Source organism: Protopterus annectens, chromosome 9.part0 (genome assembly GCF_019279795.1).
Source record: "Protopterus annectens isolate FY-2018-M chromosome 9.part0, PAN1.0, whole genome shotgun sequence".
Classification (NCBI taxonomy): Eukaryota; Metazoa; Chordata; order Ceratodontiformes; family Protopteridae; genus Protopterus; species Protopterus annectens.
In genome coordinates, this window is record NC_056743.1 from 401,972,418 (window position 1) to 401,988,717 (window position 16,300).

At 40.3% G+C, this 16,300-nt stretch overlaps 1 protein-coding gene across 2 annotated transcripts in view; it reads right to left on the bottom strand.

Moving 5' to 3' along the window:
* Positions 1-16,300, bottom strand: part of CCAR2 (cell cycle and apoptosis regulator 2) — a 2,452,621-nt gene that overhangs the window by 93,354 nt on the left and 2,342,967 nt on the right. For both annotated transcript variants that reach the window (XM_044082935.1, XM_044082934.1), the window contains one exon: positions 11,291-11,496. In XM_044082935.1, coding sequence (XP_043938870.1) covers positions 11,291-11,496 — 206 coding nt within the window. The remainder of the gene's footprint in view (positions 1-11,290; positions 11,497-16,300) is intronic.

The following is a 16,300-nucleotide window of genomic DNA, read 5'->3' on the forward strand; positions in this document are numbered from 1 at the left end:
CTGGGTTAGGAGAAGCTTCGTCGGTTTTGGGCCTCGGTTATTTTTCTCTATCCTTTTCTTTGCATTTTTTGTAAACTCCGGTAGTCAGATGGCTATCCGATGACATTTCAGGATAATTAAACCGGCATCCAAAAAAGTTTAAAGCAAAATCATACTGATGCTTAAAAGTGCGTTGGTTAACTCTAGCACAAAACCGACAACCAGTAAGGTGGTGATCAGGGCCTAGGCAAGGAATACAGTAAGAATGAAAATCTTTATGAGGTATTTGCTTTCCACAAGAAATACAATTATTAACTTTTTCTGACATCGGTCTGGAGCAAGAAAAAAGTTTCCCCAACGAGGTACTTAGCTTTATTGAAGACTTCTGATCTGAAACTCAAACACGTAAATCTCCGGAGTTGGCTGACCGGCACTTGAGAACTGCTTCTGCTTCGGGCACCACGCGGCAAGAAAGACTGAAGAAAATGGCGTCAGCTGCTTCTTTTCTACCCCTGACGACCTGACGTCAGGGAAGGAGCGACAGCAGCTGACGCAGGACCCAAGACTTTGGAATTCAGGCCGGCTGAGGGCAACCTGCCAGCAGGATTACCCGAATGTAATGACTGCAACAGTGAAACAAGAAGAACATCCTGAGATTTTCAGCTATACCAGAGAAGCTGGAAGGAACAGTCCGCGTTAATTTTATGAAAGCACAAATAAGTAACTGGACTGGTATTTCACAGCAGGAGTTGTTAGTTGAAAGGGGACATCATGTGTATGCGCTCCTAACCTGGCTATGAGAAAGCAACCTAGACCTTTAACAGTAATGATGCAATCCTACCAGCAGAAGGAGCTGATTTTGACAAAACTGTGGCAGAAGGACAAAGTACTAAAAGTGGGAGACAGCAGAGTGTGGAGAATGATTACTCACTGTACACCAGGCAGAAGAGAAGCAAATGTAGTCCACTATTCAGGGAATGTGGAAACACAGGTGTGAGACTAAAAACTACTGTACAGCTGTCTTCAAAGTATTCTTCGGACAGTCAAACTCATTTTTTGATGAAGTACATGCTAAGGAGGAAATTCAAAAGTTTGTCCTACAAAAAGTGAGCTGTGAAACAGAGATTCTGCTTCTTATTCTTCACAGAGACTGCACCTATGAAACTGTTTCCAGTGTTTCAACAGAAAATATTGGAGTGAAGGAAGAGAACACGAGAACTGACTGTAAGAATTGACAGTACAGTAAACTCTCAGTTAACCGGCACCCATGGGGATTAGTAGATGCCGGATAGCTGTAGTTTCTGGTTGCTTGAGAGTTACTATTAAAATATGCCTGATTAATACTGTACCCTATACTATTTGTTTGGTTTGACTTGTTCTCAGGTTGGGGGGAGAGGGAATTTATTCCCATCTTCCTTATTAAAACTCAAACTCTAAAAACATAAGGTATGTTTCTGTGGGGGGAAAACAAAGTGCAACACATGAAAATTGTACTGTACTTCAATATTTTTTTCTGGTTGCTTGAGTTCTGGTTAACTGAGATTATCGAGATGAACAGTAATAAAACCAGTAACAATGTGGGATTGCAATGCAATAATTACATGAGTGAAATGACAGAGCAAGAAAATCTGGATATATTGGACTTTCAGAATTTCTTGGACTTGTTGGGGAATCTAAAGCATATGCCCTACTTCATGTCATTAATGTTCAAACAAATCTTTTGTGGAGGGGAAGAGGAGGGAGAAAGTTAACTGTAAGTAAAGAATTTTTATTTATTAGCACTATTTTCGTAGTGTGTGGTTTTCTTTGCATGCCATAAAGTAAAGTTTTCTCAGTTGTTTTTAAGTGTAATGGGGAGTGTAAACAGGTGCTGCTGTTTTTTTCTTTTCTTTCGCCCTTCTCTCTCTCTCCTTGTTCGGTTTTATGAAATGTATGCAATGCAATGAAAAAAAGTCCGTTTAAAAGAACATGACAAAAGAAAAAATAATGTGCTTTTTCTCATTCTTCCATGGGGAAATGAGTGGATTAAGGACCTTAGATTGATTTAGTAACAACTTTTAAGAGTAAGCAAGTAAATGAAAGAATACTGGTTATTATGAGGATTTTTCCCCTGCCAAAAACATGTATGCTCAGTAGTAATTCTACAGCTGTGCTTCATGTTTCTATGGAAACAACTGATAAAACAACACTGGCTGCTTTGGTTCTCATGTCTCCAGTGAGACAATCTGATAAAGAGAAACTAGTTACAGGCTGGTGGAAAGTGATTGGCTGAAGGGAAAAAAACTGAGAAGAGGAACTGGCTAAGACAAAGCATTCAGGGGTTTTCCCAGCTGGGAGAGCTATAAAGAAAACACAAAAGCAATTAGCACTTACTAGAAGCACAGGCTGCACCATGCATCTTAGCATGTTTAACCTTTCTTTTAGGTTAACTCAAGTCTGTACGTGTGGCTGTCAGTTTGGGGCTTCTGTTCCTATTAGGAGGGTAAAACTTCAGTATTTTAACATGTACATATATTTTGTGTGTTACTATTAAGTTAATAGGTTTTAGGTGGGTATTGCAGATGCGTTTGTTTTTTTGTTTGAGGTCTTTCAATAAATCAAAAAGTTTTGTAAGATATGACAGGTTCAAATGGATATGACAAGAAACAACTGTATAAAAGTTCAACCTGTCAAACAATGTATGCAAGTAACACAAAAGCTGGAACTAGACATTAACAAAAAAGGTAGGAATAATAACCTTTTAACACAATGATGCTTTCTTATCTTTAAATGTCAACAGTCTCACAGACAAATACAAAAAAGAAAAAGTGGAGAATTATATTAAAAAATGTAGATTGCAAATAGCTGTGTTACAGGAGAGAGACACAAAAAGAACTGAATATGTACATTTGATAAAGAAGGGTTTTCAGGATGGTTATTCAGCAGAATATCTGGAACAAACAAAAAGAGGAGTACTTAATATTAATTGCAAAAGAGCTCCAACAGTGATAGAACAGGATACAAAAGATAACACCAATTTGTAGTGCTAAAGGGCTACTGGCAAGGGAAGAGAATTACAGTGATATGTATTTATATTTCACCTAAAACTGCTATAATGGAGCTTAAGAAAATTCTGGGAGAAATAATCAGTTTTCAGCAAAGAATATTCCTTATAGGTGGGGACTGGAATGTGATTTGCAACAGTGAAGATGTGTCTGGACAGCCCAGAGGGCAAAGTATAACAAAGGAAGGTAGAGTTTTGAAGAAATTTATGAAAATATTTGGAATGGAAGATGTGAATTCAGTAATAAGGAGCTCAGAGCGAACTTAGATATTATTCTCCAAGATATAAAAACTGGGCTAGACTAGACAGAATTTACATTTCACAGGAACATGTGCATTTAATTGAAGGTCTTGATACGCACCCAATAACTATTTCATCATGCGCCAAACACAGGGCAATGAAATAAAAATGTGACACTGGCATTTTCTCACCTATTTGTTGGAGAGGAATTTAAGGAATGGGTACTAGAGATTATTCAGGAGCTATTAGGATAGAATTGCTTCTGAAAATATAGCTTAGGAGTGAGAGAAAATTAAGGTGGAAATAAAAGAAAGGCAGCTATGGTTAAAAAGTAACAAGAATTAGGAGGACTGACTAATGTCAAAGTACTGCAAGAATAGGGGGACTCCCACAGAACAAGAACAGGATCAACTGCAGAATGCTAAGCAGAAAATGAGGGATTACCTCGATAATATGCACAAGTTTAGAAAGATTGCTGTTAAGCAACCGTTTTTTGATAACAGTAGAGCACAAAATCTTTTAGCACAACGACCCAGGCAACAAAGTAGAAGGGGCTGTTGCTAAGCTTAGGGAGCCTGTAACAAGGAAGGTAACAAGAGATCCTGTAGAGGTATTCGAAATATTTTGGAAATTCTATGAAAGTCTGTATAAAGCAGAGAAATACTGAAATCAAGAAATGATACAAATGGAAATGTTTATGGAAGAATTAAATATGCCAAGGATAGAGGCAGATGAGGCTCAATTACTAAATGTTAGGATAGAAGGAGATGAGATAAAAAGTATGTATAACCCATCTAGAGGAAAGTCCATGGGAAGTGATGGTATTTCTGTGGAAGTTTGGAAGTTAGGAAGGAAAAAAACTGAAAGATCTGGAAGGTTTTGTTTAACAGTATTTTAAGAGGAGGAGAAGTACCAACATCCAGGAAGAAAGCAGTGGTAGCTGTAATACCTAAAGAGGGTAAAGATCTATCAAAACCAGCTTCATACAGGCCCATTTCAATACTAAACCACGATTATAAGGTGTTTGTGCCTATAATGGCTTAAAGAATGACAAAAGTAGTGCCAAAATGGATCAGTGTGGTTTTGTGGAGGGGAGGCAAACATTAATAGAACATTGATGATCCAGAAGGAAGCAGAATTTAAGAAAATACCATTGCTGTTGGTGGATCTTGATCCACAGAAAGCATTTGACAGAGTAAAGCTGGGACTTTAAGAGCAGGGCAATGGAAGCATTTGCATTTCCTGAAAACATTATAATGTTGACTAGGAGGATATATGATTAAATGGGATTGGATGCAAAAATTAAAGTGGGTGGGGGGTCCTCTCTGATAATTTCTGCTTGAACAGAGAAATCAGCCAGGGGTGTTCTCTATCCCCTTTATTTGCATTATATTTAGAACCACTAGCAAAGAAAATAAGGGATTCAGAAATTCAAAGATATAATGGGTATGGAAGTCAAGAAAAGCTGGCGTTGTTTGCAGAAGATATTTTATACCCAGCAAAAACAGAAAAAGACATTACAGTGTTGTGGAACATTTTGAGACAGTTTCATATCTTTTTGGTATACAAAATTAATGAAGCTAAAACAAAGGCAATATCCATAAATTATGTACCCACGCACAAATTGTTTCAGCAATATCCTTATTTATGGGGACATGATAAAAAGAAGTATTTTGGGGTATGTATGGATTAGAAATGATTCTGCTGTGGCCACTAAGGATATATGGGAACAAACTAAAAAGATAATAAAAAAATGAGAAAATGGAAACTTTGTTTTATGGATATGTGTAGTAAGACACAAACTGTCAAAATGTTTTTAGTCTCTTTAGTCTTGGAAGTCGGGCATATTTTAATCAACCAGAGGAGAAGCTGTGGATAGCAATTAATAAAGAGCTGAAGGACTTCATCTGGGAGGGGAAGATGGCAAGAGTCAGGTGGGATAAGACGAGTCTTCAGTAGAACATGGCAGATTGGGATTACCCAATTTGAAGAGGTATTTCACAGCTATAGTTAAAGCTCCTATGCATATCACAAGCAGAAAACTATAATTCAAAGTGGAAAAGGATGATGATGATGGGGAGAAGCTCAAAAAAAAGGACAGACTGGGATTTTGGATGCAGGCCTTTAAGGAGAATAACAACAATCAGACAGAATATTATATCCATAAAATAGCAGAAGGTATTCTAAGAACTAAACCAACACGGGAATGGAGAAAGGAGATTCTGATGATAGGGATGAATTAGGGATAAAGACAATAGGCAAGAGGGGGCTGGAATTTATTGGAGAAAACTGGCAAAGGAACCAAGGTATTGGGAGCAAATAACTAGAGAGAAAAAGGTTATAGAATAGGAAGAAGCCAAGAATTTATTTGGACTGCAGGTTAGAGATTGCCTTCCCTTGTCAAGGATTGATATGAGAGTATAGACAAACAGAAAGAAATAGGGGTTCCTAAAAGAAAGACCAGCACTGGTAGAGTTTTTAGTAGAATCTAGAACAGAAGCTGCCATTAAAAAAGGAAGAATAAGTAGAACATATAACATTTTGTGTGATAACTGTAAGAATCAGAGGAGATTAGAAAGGATTGGAAGAGAGACAGGATAAGCAATTCACAAAGAAACAAAGGGAGGATATATGTACGTCTCCCAAATATGGAACATAATCTAGAAGATTTAGGATTTTTCCTAGGAAATGTTCACACAGATATTTTTATAGCCCAAGTAGACTCCAGAGAATGTTTCCTCAGGTAGGCAGCAAATTGTTGGGAGGTGTGACGGGGAAGAAAGAGGTACCTGTAAACACATTTTCTGGGAGTGCAGATTGGTGTGACGAGGGAGATGATTTTTCTGAGCTATAATACAGAACCAGAATAGCCTAGACATGATAAGGGCTTGCTGTGTCTAATTATGGTGGCTGCCAAAAAAGCAATTTCTAGAAAATGGAAATCAGAATCTAAACTAATTACATTAGAAATAGTAAATATAGTAACAGAGATAAAACAACTGGAATTGAGATCTTTGGAAAATGGTAGGAGCAAACTACTTAAGAAAAAATGGGAATTGTGGGAGCTATGATGATGGGTATGATTGGGTAGATAAGTGATGTATAATGTTTGCAACTGGGAGTATGTCAGTATTTCAGGTATGTGATGTAAAATGCTTGCAACTAGGACTGTGTCAGTGTGGTTTGTTTTCATTTATATAAATGTATGACTGCTTATGTTGTAAGTGATGGTTTAAGTCCCAAGACTGGAAAAACTCTCATTATTAGCCTCAGCAAAACGTTGAGATCCCTCATCAAATCCTCTAAAGCCAGCTATGAAGACAGAATTGTGGCAAACACTAAAACAATCACAAAGCCTTTTATAGTTATATCAAGAACCTCCATGGCAATACCCAAATGTGCTCCGAGTTACTGCACAATGGCACCTCCTATACTGAGCCAACATACTGGCTGACAGATTCAGTGCCAACTTTACCCCCCCCCCCAAAAGCCAATCATAATACCGGAAGAATGCCAGACACCCAGCATTACTGCAGCCCAGGTTAAACCTGCATTGTCCAAGGCCAAGAATACAGCTTCCATGGGACCCAATAATATCCCTGGTTGTGTTCTACATGAACTACAAAGTGAACTGGCACTACATCTGTGTGCCCTGTTCAGTCACAGCATCATCTCAGGCTTTGTCCCTACCGAATGGCGCACTGCTACAGTCATCCCTCTCCATAAAGGGGGAGCGACTACAGACCCTGGGAAGTATTGCTCCATTAGCCTGACAAGTCTGATATGTAAAGCTATGGCGCGCATCATCATGGACCTGATTAACAAAGACAGAGGAAATCTCCAAACTCTGAACCCCATGCAGTTTGGCTTTGGGAAAGGGAGATCATGCCTGCTCAACCTGGTTGACTTCTTTGTGTCAGTCATCAGGGCTGTGGATGAAGGTAAGGCAGTGCATACAGCCTACCTCGATCTGGCCAAGGCCTTTGATACCATTCTTCACTCAGGAATTATTGATAAACTCACCAAACTAGGCATCAACCCCTATATAACTAGGTGGGCTGCGAACTAGCTCACAGATAGAACACAGTGTGAAAGTAGCGAACTCCATGTCAGACTGCCGACCAGTCATGAATGGAGTCCCACAGGGATTGGTCTTGGGTTCTCTCCTGTTTGGCATCTACTTCTCAGAAGTCCAAGCCAATACAAAGGGACTCTCTGGCTAACCAAGTTCGCAGACGACTGCAAGCTGGGAGCCATTAACTCCCCAAGTGATGCAGACATCCTACAGAAAGGCCTCACTGAGACCAATGACTGGTGTCGAAACCAGGGCCTTAAGCTTAATGCCAAAAAATGAGTTGTCATCCCCTTTGATAAAACCTCAGTTCCCACCAACTACCACATCGATGAGAGCCCACTGAACACTGAAGGCGTTATAAGAGATCTGGGGACGCAGGTTGACAGCAACCTCAACTTCGACCACCACACTGCCACTGTGAAAGTCCTTCTATGTGGCACATCTCATTACCAAGGGTTTTGCATCCAGGAAGAAAAAGGTCATAGTCTCTTCTCTACTCTTCCCTCATTAGACCAATCATCGAGTATAATGCCCCATTTAGCATGTACATCAATAGACACCTGCAACAGCTGGAGAGGCCACAGAAGTACCTCATGAAGAGGATCCTAGACATTAAACACATGTCCTACATGGACAGACTCAAAAGACTCCAGCTATTCTCTGTCTCGTATTGCCTACTTAGAGGTGATCTCTGCTTGACTTACAAAGCCATGTCTGACCCAGCTCTGTTAGAAATGCTACATGTAAAGAAATCCCAATCCCTCCGCACCACACGCTCCAGACACCTCAACTTCATTACCACAATCAACAGGAGATGCTGGAGGGACAGGTTCCTCACCTAGAGACTGCCCATGCTCTGCAACAGACTTCCCATACATGTCAAGCAGAGCACCTCGCTGTCCCTCTTCAAGAGAAATCTTGATGAGTGGATGGGTAATAACAAAGTTCACCCCGGGGATCACTCCAGTGGCTCTACTTGATAGAGGCACTGGGAACTAATGTCGGGTGGCATGATGCCAAGGCACTTCTATTGGCTAGGCTTGTAAAGGCTTCAGGGCCATTACCCTAGTACACACCTATGAATAAAGATGTTTCTTTAAAAAAGGGGCAGGAATTGAAAAATGTATGTAATGTTGTTTGGTTATATGCTATATAGCAATATATGTGAATTATAATGTATGTTAGTGTTAATTTAATGCAATTTGACTACTTTTATATAAATGTAAATATGCCCGTCACAAGTGATGATTCAATAAAGGTGTTTAAAAAAAAAAAGCCTAGAGAGCTAGTCAGTCCACATTTAGTCCTTCCTCTATATTTCAGGAGTACCTTACGTGCTTGTGCACACAAAGAAATGCAAGCTTCTTTCCCCTTTGCTTTGTGGTTTAGAAAAGAGACAGACTAGAACAGTGAATACTCTGAACATATGGTCTGACTAAAAACATCAGGGAATGGCATCCTAAATCGAGAAGAGTCCTCAGTATCAAATCCCCACAAAAAGACCAATATTTACAATGAAGTAGTCTATTTCAGTCATGAAACAGATGCTTATTCTGCGTTCCCAATAAATACAATAAATGTTTAAATATAATTTTTTACTAATGCAGATGCATCCTGCAGTTCTTTTTTTTCTTTTTACACCTTTATTCAATCACTTATGACATAGACACATTTATATTTATTTAAAAGTAATCAAACTGTATTAACAAGTTGAAAAGTTAAACATTATGCTTCACATATATTGCTATACATCATATAATCTAAGCAACACTACATGAATTATTCAATTCCTGCCCCCTTTTTTAAAGAAACATCTTTATTAAAACCACCACTTACGACACAAGCACCTGCATATTTATATAAATGAAATCAAACCACACCGACACAATCCTAGTTGCAAGCATTTTACATCACAAACCATATTAACATACTCCCAGTTTCAAACATTACACATCACTTATAATCTACCCAATCGTTTCAGTCAAACACTGCATACCTCATTTAAGTCCTGCCTTCTTTTAAACCTCATTCCTCCCTTGTATGTATTATTCCCATAATCCCCATTTTTACCATGTAGTTTGATCCTATCTTTTTCTAAAGATCTCAGTTCCAGTTGTTTTACCTCTGTTACTATATTCAGTACTTCTAATACAGTTGGTTTACAATTTGGCTTCCATTTTCTAGCAATTGCTTTTTTAGCAGCCACCACAATTAGAGACAGCAAGGCCTTACCATATCTAGGCAATTCTGATTCTGTAACATAGCTCAGAAAAATCATGTCCCTCAGCATTTCCAACAGAGCATCCTGCACGGAATCCTTAAAGTCCGCTGACTCACTGCAGTCCCAGAAAATATGTTTCCAATTACCTCTTTCTTCCCTGTTGTACCTCCAACATTTGCTACCTACCAGAGGAAAAAATTCTCTGGAGTCTACTTGGGGTATAGAATATCTATGTAAACATTTCCATGCAAAAATCCTAAATCTTCTAGATTTTGTTGAATATTTGGGAGACGTACATATATCTTCCCATTGTTTCTTTGTTAATTGCTTATCCAATCTCTCTTCCCAATTCGTTCTAACCTCCTCTGATTAATTATTCCTTTTTTAATAGCTTCTGTTCTAGATTCTACTAAAAACTCTACCAGTGCTGGTCTTTTGTTTAGGACCCCCCTATTTCTTTCTGCTTTGCCTATACTCTATGAATCCTTGACAGGGAAGGCAATCTCTAACCTGCAGTCCAAATAAATTTTTGGCATCTTCCATTCTATCATCTTTTCCTCTTTAGTTATTTGCTCCCAATACCTTGGTTTCTTTGTCAGTTTTCTCCAATAAATTCCAGCCCCCTCTTGCCTATTGTCTATATCCCTAATTGCAGTCATCCCTATTGGCAAAATCTCCTTTCTCCATTCCCGTGTTGGCTTAGTTCTTAGAATACATTCTGTTACTTTATGGATATAATATTCTGTATGAATACTGTTATTCTCCTTAAAGGCCTGTATTGAAAATCCTAGTCTCGTTTCCTGAGCTTCCCCCAGTTTCAACATCATCCATTTCCACTCTGAATTATAGTTTTTCTGCTTGTGCTATGTATAGGAGCCTTAACTGCGTAGTTCTGAATCACCCCTTCAAATTGGGTAATCCCAATCAGCCCTGTTCTACTGAAGAATCAGCTTATCCCACTTGACTCTTGCCCTCCCAGATAAAAGTCTTTCCACTCTTTATTAATTGCTGTAAACAACTTCTCTTTATAAAAATATGCCTGACCCGTGTGCAAGACTAAAGGGACTAAAAATATTTTGACTGCTTGTATCTTACTATTCATATCCATATAACACAGCTTCCAATTTCTCAGTTTTTATATTATCTTTTGTTTAGTCTTTTCCCACATATCCTTAGCTGCTGCATCAGAATCATTTTAATTCATACTCCTAAATATTTCATTTCATCATCTCCCTACAAAAAAGGATATTGATGATCCAATTTGTGTTGAGTACATAATTTACCACTATTGCCTTTGTTTAGCTGCGTTAATTTTGTATCCTGAAAAGATATGAAACTGTCTCAGAATGTTCCACAACACTGTAATGTCTCTTCCTGGTTTCGTCAGGTATAAAATAATATCTGTAAACAGAGCCAGCTTTTCTTGAATACCTTACCAAGTATATCCCTGCATTTCTGAGTCCCTTATTTTCTTTGCCAATGGTTCTAAACATAATGCAAACAACAAGGGGAAAGAGGACGCCCCTGCCTGATCATCCCGGATTTCTTAAGCCACAATTATTTTCTAGCTAGAACCTAAAAAAAGACAACAGTACTCTCTCTTTTTTTTTTGAAAAAAGTACACATGTTCATTCCAACACTGTCACTGCTATTCAGTAGGTCCAGTACATTTTATGACCAAGAACAATGCACATGTTTTCCTTAGTCAGGGATACAGTTTTATTATAGGTACCTTATTAACAATTCTCTGCATTTCCTCCATCAGGGATGTCAGGCACCGACTGCTGTGCTGCAGCTGAGTTTGATATGTACTTTTTAACTTCTCAGTGTTCTTCAAACGTTCCTCTGTTTCAGCAATCTGTTTACGCAACTCCTCAAGCTGATCATTCAAGGATTTGTTTGACTGCTCCACGGCAGACATCTGTTCACAGGCTTCATCTAAACACACAAGGACAAAAACAAAAGGGTGTAACAACTGGCACGCTTACTCAGAAAATGTGTGCAACTGATTGACTGCCAAGATGGAGCAGAGAAAGTGAGGGTAATCCTGGCAAACACGTTCGATAAGACAGTGGAAGCAACACCATTAAGAAAGAGAGGAAAATGTAGCAAATAAAAAATGCATGCTTATCAGCATTTCTAAGTTTCCCGTACATGCTTTGTCATTCTGTCACAGCACATGAATTTTGCACTAGACTGCCCAAGCGCAGAGAAAGAAAAAGTAGTATTACACATTAGCAACGGCTATCCTTACTTTGTATTTGCTTGATTTTGCAGTCAGTCTACATAAGTTGCAGAGTGTAGGGGAGCTTAGTCTCCCCGCTCACCTTGTTTTGCATTCCTATTGTTTCAAGTGCTCTCAATTATCTGGTCTATGGAAGCTTGTCTTAGATCCCATCATAAGTCTTGTACAACACTATACTGAGGTAACAACACATCACCGCTTTAGGGAAGAGATAAATTATTTTTATTAAAAAAGTACAGTTGTGTAAACAGCGATGCAATTATGTAGGTTTAGCATCAGATAAAGAGCGACTACGCTCACAGGAAACACCTGTGAAATCTGCAAAAATCAAATGGGAAATTCAGATGTAGTACATTAAACAGGGACTAAGAATTTCTAAGGATGTTATTAGTTAATACAGACTAAGAGAAGGAGGGTTAAAATGGTATGAAGAAAGTGGCTAGAGGAAAGTGGCTAAAGGAAAGAGGAGGATATAATAGAAAAGCAGCAAGGAAACACAGGCTGATAAAGAACAGTAGTGTGATCCATAACATTTATTAGGTGACCAAATATTACATTACTGAAATTCTTAGAGACTCAAGGAAAAGTTTCTTGCCTTAGTGTCTGCAAACTGTGGTGGATGTCTGCACTCCAGTTCTGGGTTAGGCGGTCCATGGGCTGAGGCAGTACAAGCAGATTCTTTTCTCATTAGGCTCAGCAGAAGGGAGGACCACTGATACTTGGACCAAATTCATGACAGCAATAACATTTTGGCCTCTATTCTCAAATCTGAGACCCTGGGGATCATAGGAATGGAGGAAAAAAATGCAGATACAGACCTGTCCAGGGACTGGAGAAGGCACTTGTTCAGGCCTTACTTCAGAGCATCCTGTTGAAATATTTGCTCAGTTGTCTGTTTTCTGTAGAAGCAAAAAAGCTTACTTATGGCTTACCCCATTTGTGGGCCAAGTCTAACAACATGTCACTCTAACCTATATTTGTTGGGGTCTAATCTTGACCTGCTCAGTCTGCCATTCTGATCCCTATCAGCCCTGTATCCTATGTCATTTCCCATACAGTTTGGCTAGTCTGTACAAGAGAAAAGAAGTGAGCTTCTCTTTGCTTGTTTATACACCACATTAGTGAGATACTTTGTCAGGATTTCCAGAGTTCCCTGCTGCCTAATCATGTTTTTAACACCTGTACTAAAACATCACTTAAAACACAGGAACACATAGATTAAATGGAAAGTGTTAATATGGTTAGTTTTCTGTTGCATATGTTATACACCGTACGCAGGTATTCCGAATCTCAAAATCTCACCCACTTTTTGACCCTTGGTAGCACTTGTTTCAGGTATGGAGCAGTTGGAAATGTTGACGTTCGCTGTTTTGTTTGACTTTCTGACGTGTCGGTGGTACAGAATTCGCGGAAACGGTTCAACCATGTGCACGTTCAGGGATGTGCCTGCCGATATTATGATGGTAAACTTAATTGTGTACTCTGTATATTTATTTACACGGAAAAAAATTATTTACTCATCCAGTTAAGAAAGACACTTGTAATACCAAAAATTTAATATACATGGCCAAATGTATAACATGTCCCTTTTACATAGGAAAAACAAATCAGAGTTTTAAAGATAGAATTAGTAATCACTTATCAGAAATCAAAAGGGGTGTAGAGACTAATTATATAAGCATATATGTGACACAAATAGTACTCTCAGCTTTAAATTTCTGATTTTGGAAAGAATTTATACAAGCTCTAGAGGAGGTGATATTAACATGACTGAAAGACAGGAAAAGAAATGGATTTTACATTTTAAAGCATACTTTCGTCCAGGATTAAATATGTTACAGTAAAGCCAAAGCTAACATTTCTACGTAGTTGTATAAAGTGATCTATTTTATGTATTTTCTACTTTTAGTATTGTCATTTTAAATTTGTATTAGCACTCTTAATTGCTCACTTACAAATTAGGGTGTTTACACATTAGGGTGTGTGTGCTATATAAGAGTTTTTGTGTTTTCGTACTTGTTTTTATGCCTGAAGAAGCAGCGTTAGTTGTTAAAGTTTTTACTTGCGAATAAATAGTATATACGTGGTTCATCTCATGGTTCCGGTATATTTAGTGCATTCTTGTATTTTATTTGGGACTTGTACCAGATTCACTGACCAGTTTTTCTGTATTTTGACATTTAGTGTTACATCTGGTTGGAAATGAGACGTACGTATAGTATGCCCTCCACTAGTAATGTGGTACGGCAACCCATTCATCATATTCAGGATTTACTTGAAGAAAAAGAAAATCTGTTATTAAAGGAGTTATCCATCATTACTGATAAGGATAAGATGCAGCCCGATACTGGAGTGTCTGTTCAACAGTACAAGATGAAACTTCCTTCCTTGAAGGTTAAAATGCATCAATTAAAAAACTACAATGGCAACGTCTCACTTTCAATGTCTAGAGAGAGACAAAAACAGTCCCTAAAGGGCTTTGAATATTAAAGATGCCTACTTTTAGGGACTTTTTTCCTGAATTACTTAAATAATGGCAACAATTACATTTATAGATCTGAATTCATTTGATCATCAACCCGTGGGATGTCGGATCCAGATCGGATCAGAGACGGTAGTTTCACCAGCATCTGATCCGAGCTCCAAGCTCCTCCCCTTACCCATTAATACCCCTCCATCTCCTTCCTTCCCTCAGATCTCGTTTCCTGTGGCTTTGCCAAGCAGCGTGGTCTAGAGCTCCAGGTGTGGTAGGTACTTTTTCTTCATTTTTTTTGGGTGTTCTGAACTGTGGTAGTGTAGGTAGGCTTCCTACTGTCCCTTGCCTCCCCTTCCCTCGTTTTGCGTCTCGTTCCTCAAAAAAAAAAAGCTGTGTCTTGTTGGGTAGTTTAGGCCTTGTCTCTCTTCCCCTACCCTCCATGTGTGTGTGTGTGTGTGTGTGTGTGTGTGTGTGTGTGTGTGTGCTGGGGGTGGATAGTTCAGTTAAATCTTGCTAGGTTAAACTTTTTTTGTGTGTTGGATATAGCTGATAGGCAGGCCAAGCTGATCTTTAGGAAATGCACAGTGTGTGGCCATAAGTTGTCCCCTGTGGATGGCCACACTGCGTGTTGTGTCTGGGGGCAGCCCATTTATCTTCTGACTGGTCTATCTGTATGGGGTTCAACCCCAGGGCCCTAAAGTATTGTAGGGCAAAACTGATCCTTAAGGGACTTCTGCCTGCTACGGAGGTGGCTGCTGCTTCTTCCGTTGCGGTCACAGCCATGACCGCACCTTCTACTTCGGCCATGGTCTCCTCTCCGTCCCAGGCAGGACTCAACCTCCTGAACAAAGGCCTGTGGTTAAGGAATCCAAGAAAGAGAAGAGCAAGGACAGAGAGAGAGAGACAAGGGGAGGAAGAGATCCCTGGACCGTTCAGTAGGTCCTACCCACAAACAGACAGTTTTTTCCAGGCCAGCTTCTCCTCGGCTCCGATTGCCAAGAGTCTCAACGGAGCTAGAGGAGCCTAGATCTCTTTCCAGGGCCTCCATCGGTGGCCTCATCACAGTCCACCCGTAATTTATCTGAAGCAGACATGGACAAAATGATGTGAAGGCTTATTTGCACCCAGATTCAGATGGGGGTCTTGCCATCCCCTCTCCCTCCGGAGGGGAAGGCTCGCTTCCCTTCTTTGCCCCATCTATCTTCTCTGATCTGACCCCTGGCATCGGGAGTTCTTGGATCGGAGAGGATCCTGGAGTCATGGGACCGGCGCCGATGGTACCAGGTACGTCGACGCTGGCCATTTCCTTGAGCACGTCGGATCAGACTGGTTTGGACCAGAGTGGATCTCGAAGCCTGGGAGTTAGATTCGAGGAGTCAGGCCTTTCTCCATTGGCGCTGAAACTGTCTGATCAAGGTCTACCCCTCAGTATCTTGGCTCCGTCAGGCTCGGCTCCGATCCCCACGATGGATCCAGGGAGAGCAGTCTCCTTACCAGTCCCCAGGAGGCTCGCTCTCCCTCGGCGTTCGAAGTGGAGAGGGTTCTCTCCAGGGGATCGAGGCCCCTGACCATCTCACTGGATTCCGCCCCGACTCCCTCGCCTCTGGGTGCACCTTCTGCCATTTTACCCATGCAAGGACAGCCCGTGCGCAAGGTGCTCCAGACCATTTCCCTCGAGGAACCACAAGTAGTTTGCGAGCCCTCTCCATAGAGTCCCACCGAAAAGATTCCTTGCAACCGAAAGTGCAAAAGGAGGCACTTCGACTTCTCCAGAGTCCCTCACTGAGGATACCGACTTGGAGGAAGGGGAAGTTTCTCCCAGATCACCCCCCCCCCCCGACAGTCTCCTTTGGAGACATCATGGAAATCCTGTGCCAGCAAGGGGGGGGGGGGGGTTGGTCCACCCCCAAACCTTCCTCGGAAGAGTTGGTGCTCCTGGAGGCCTTCAACACAGGCCTACTTCGTGGGTGTCCCCCCCCCCCCCCCACGGATCCCTTGGTGGACCTCATTTCCACCAGGGC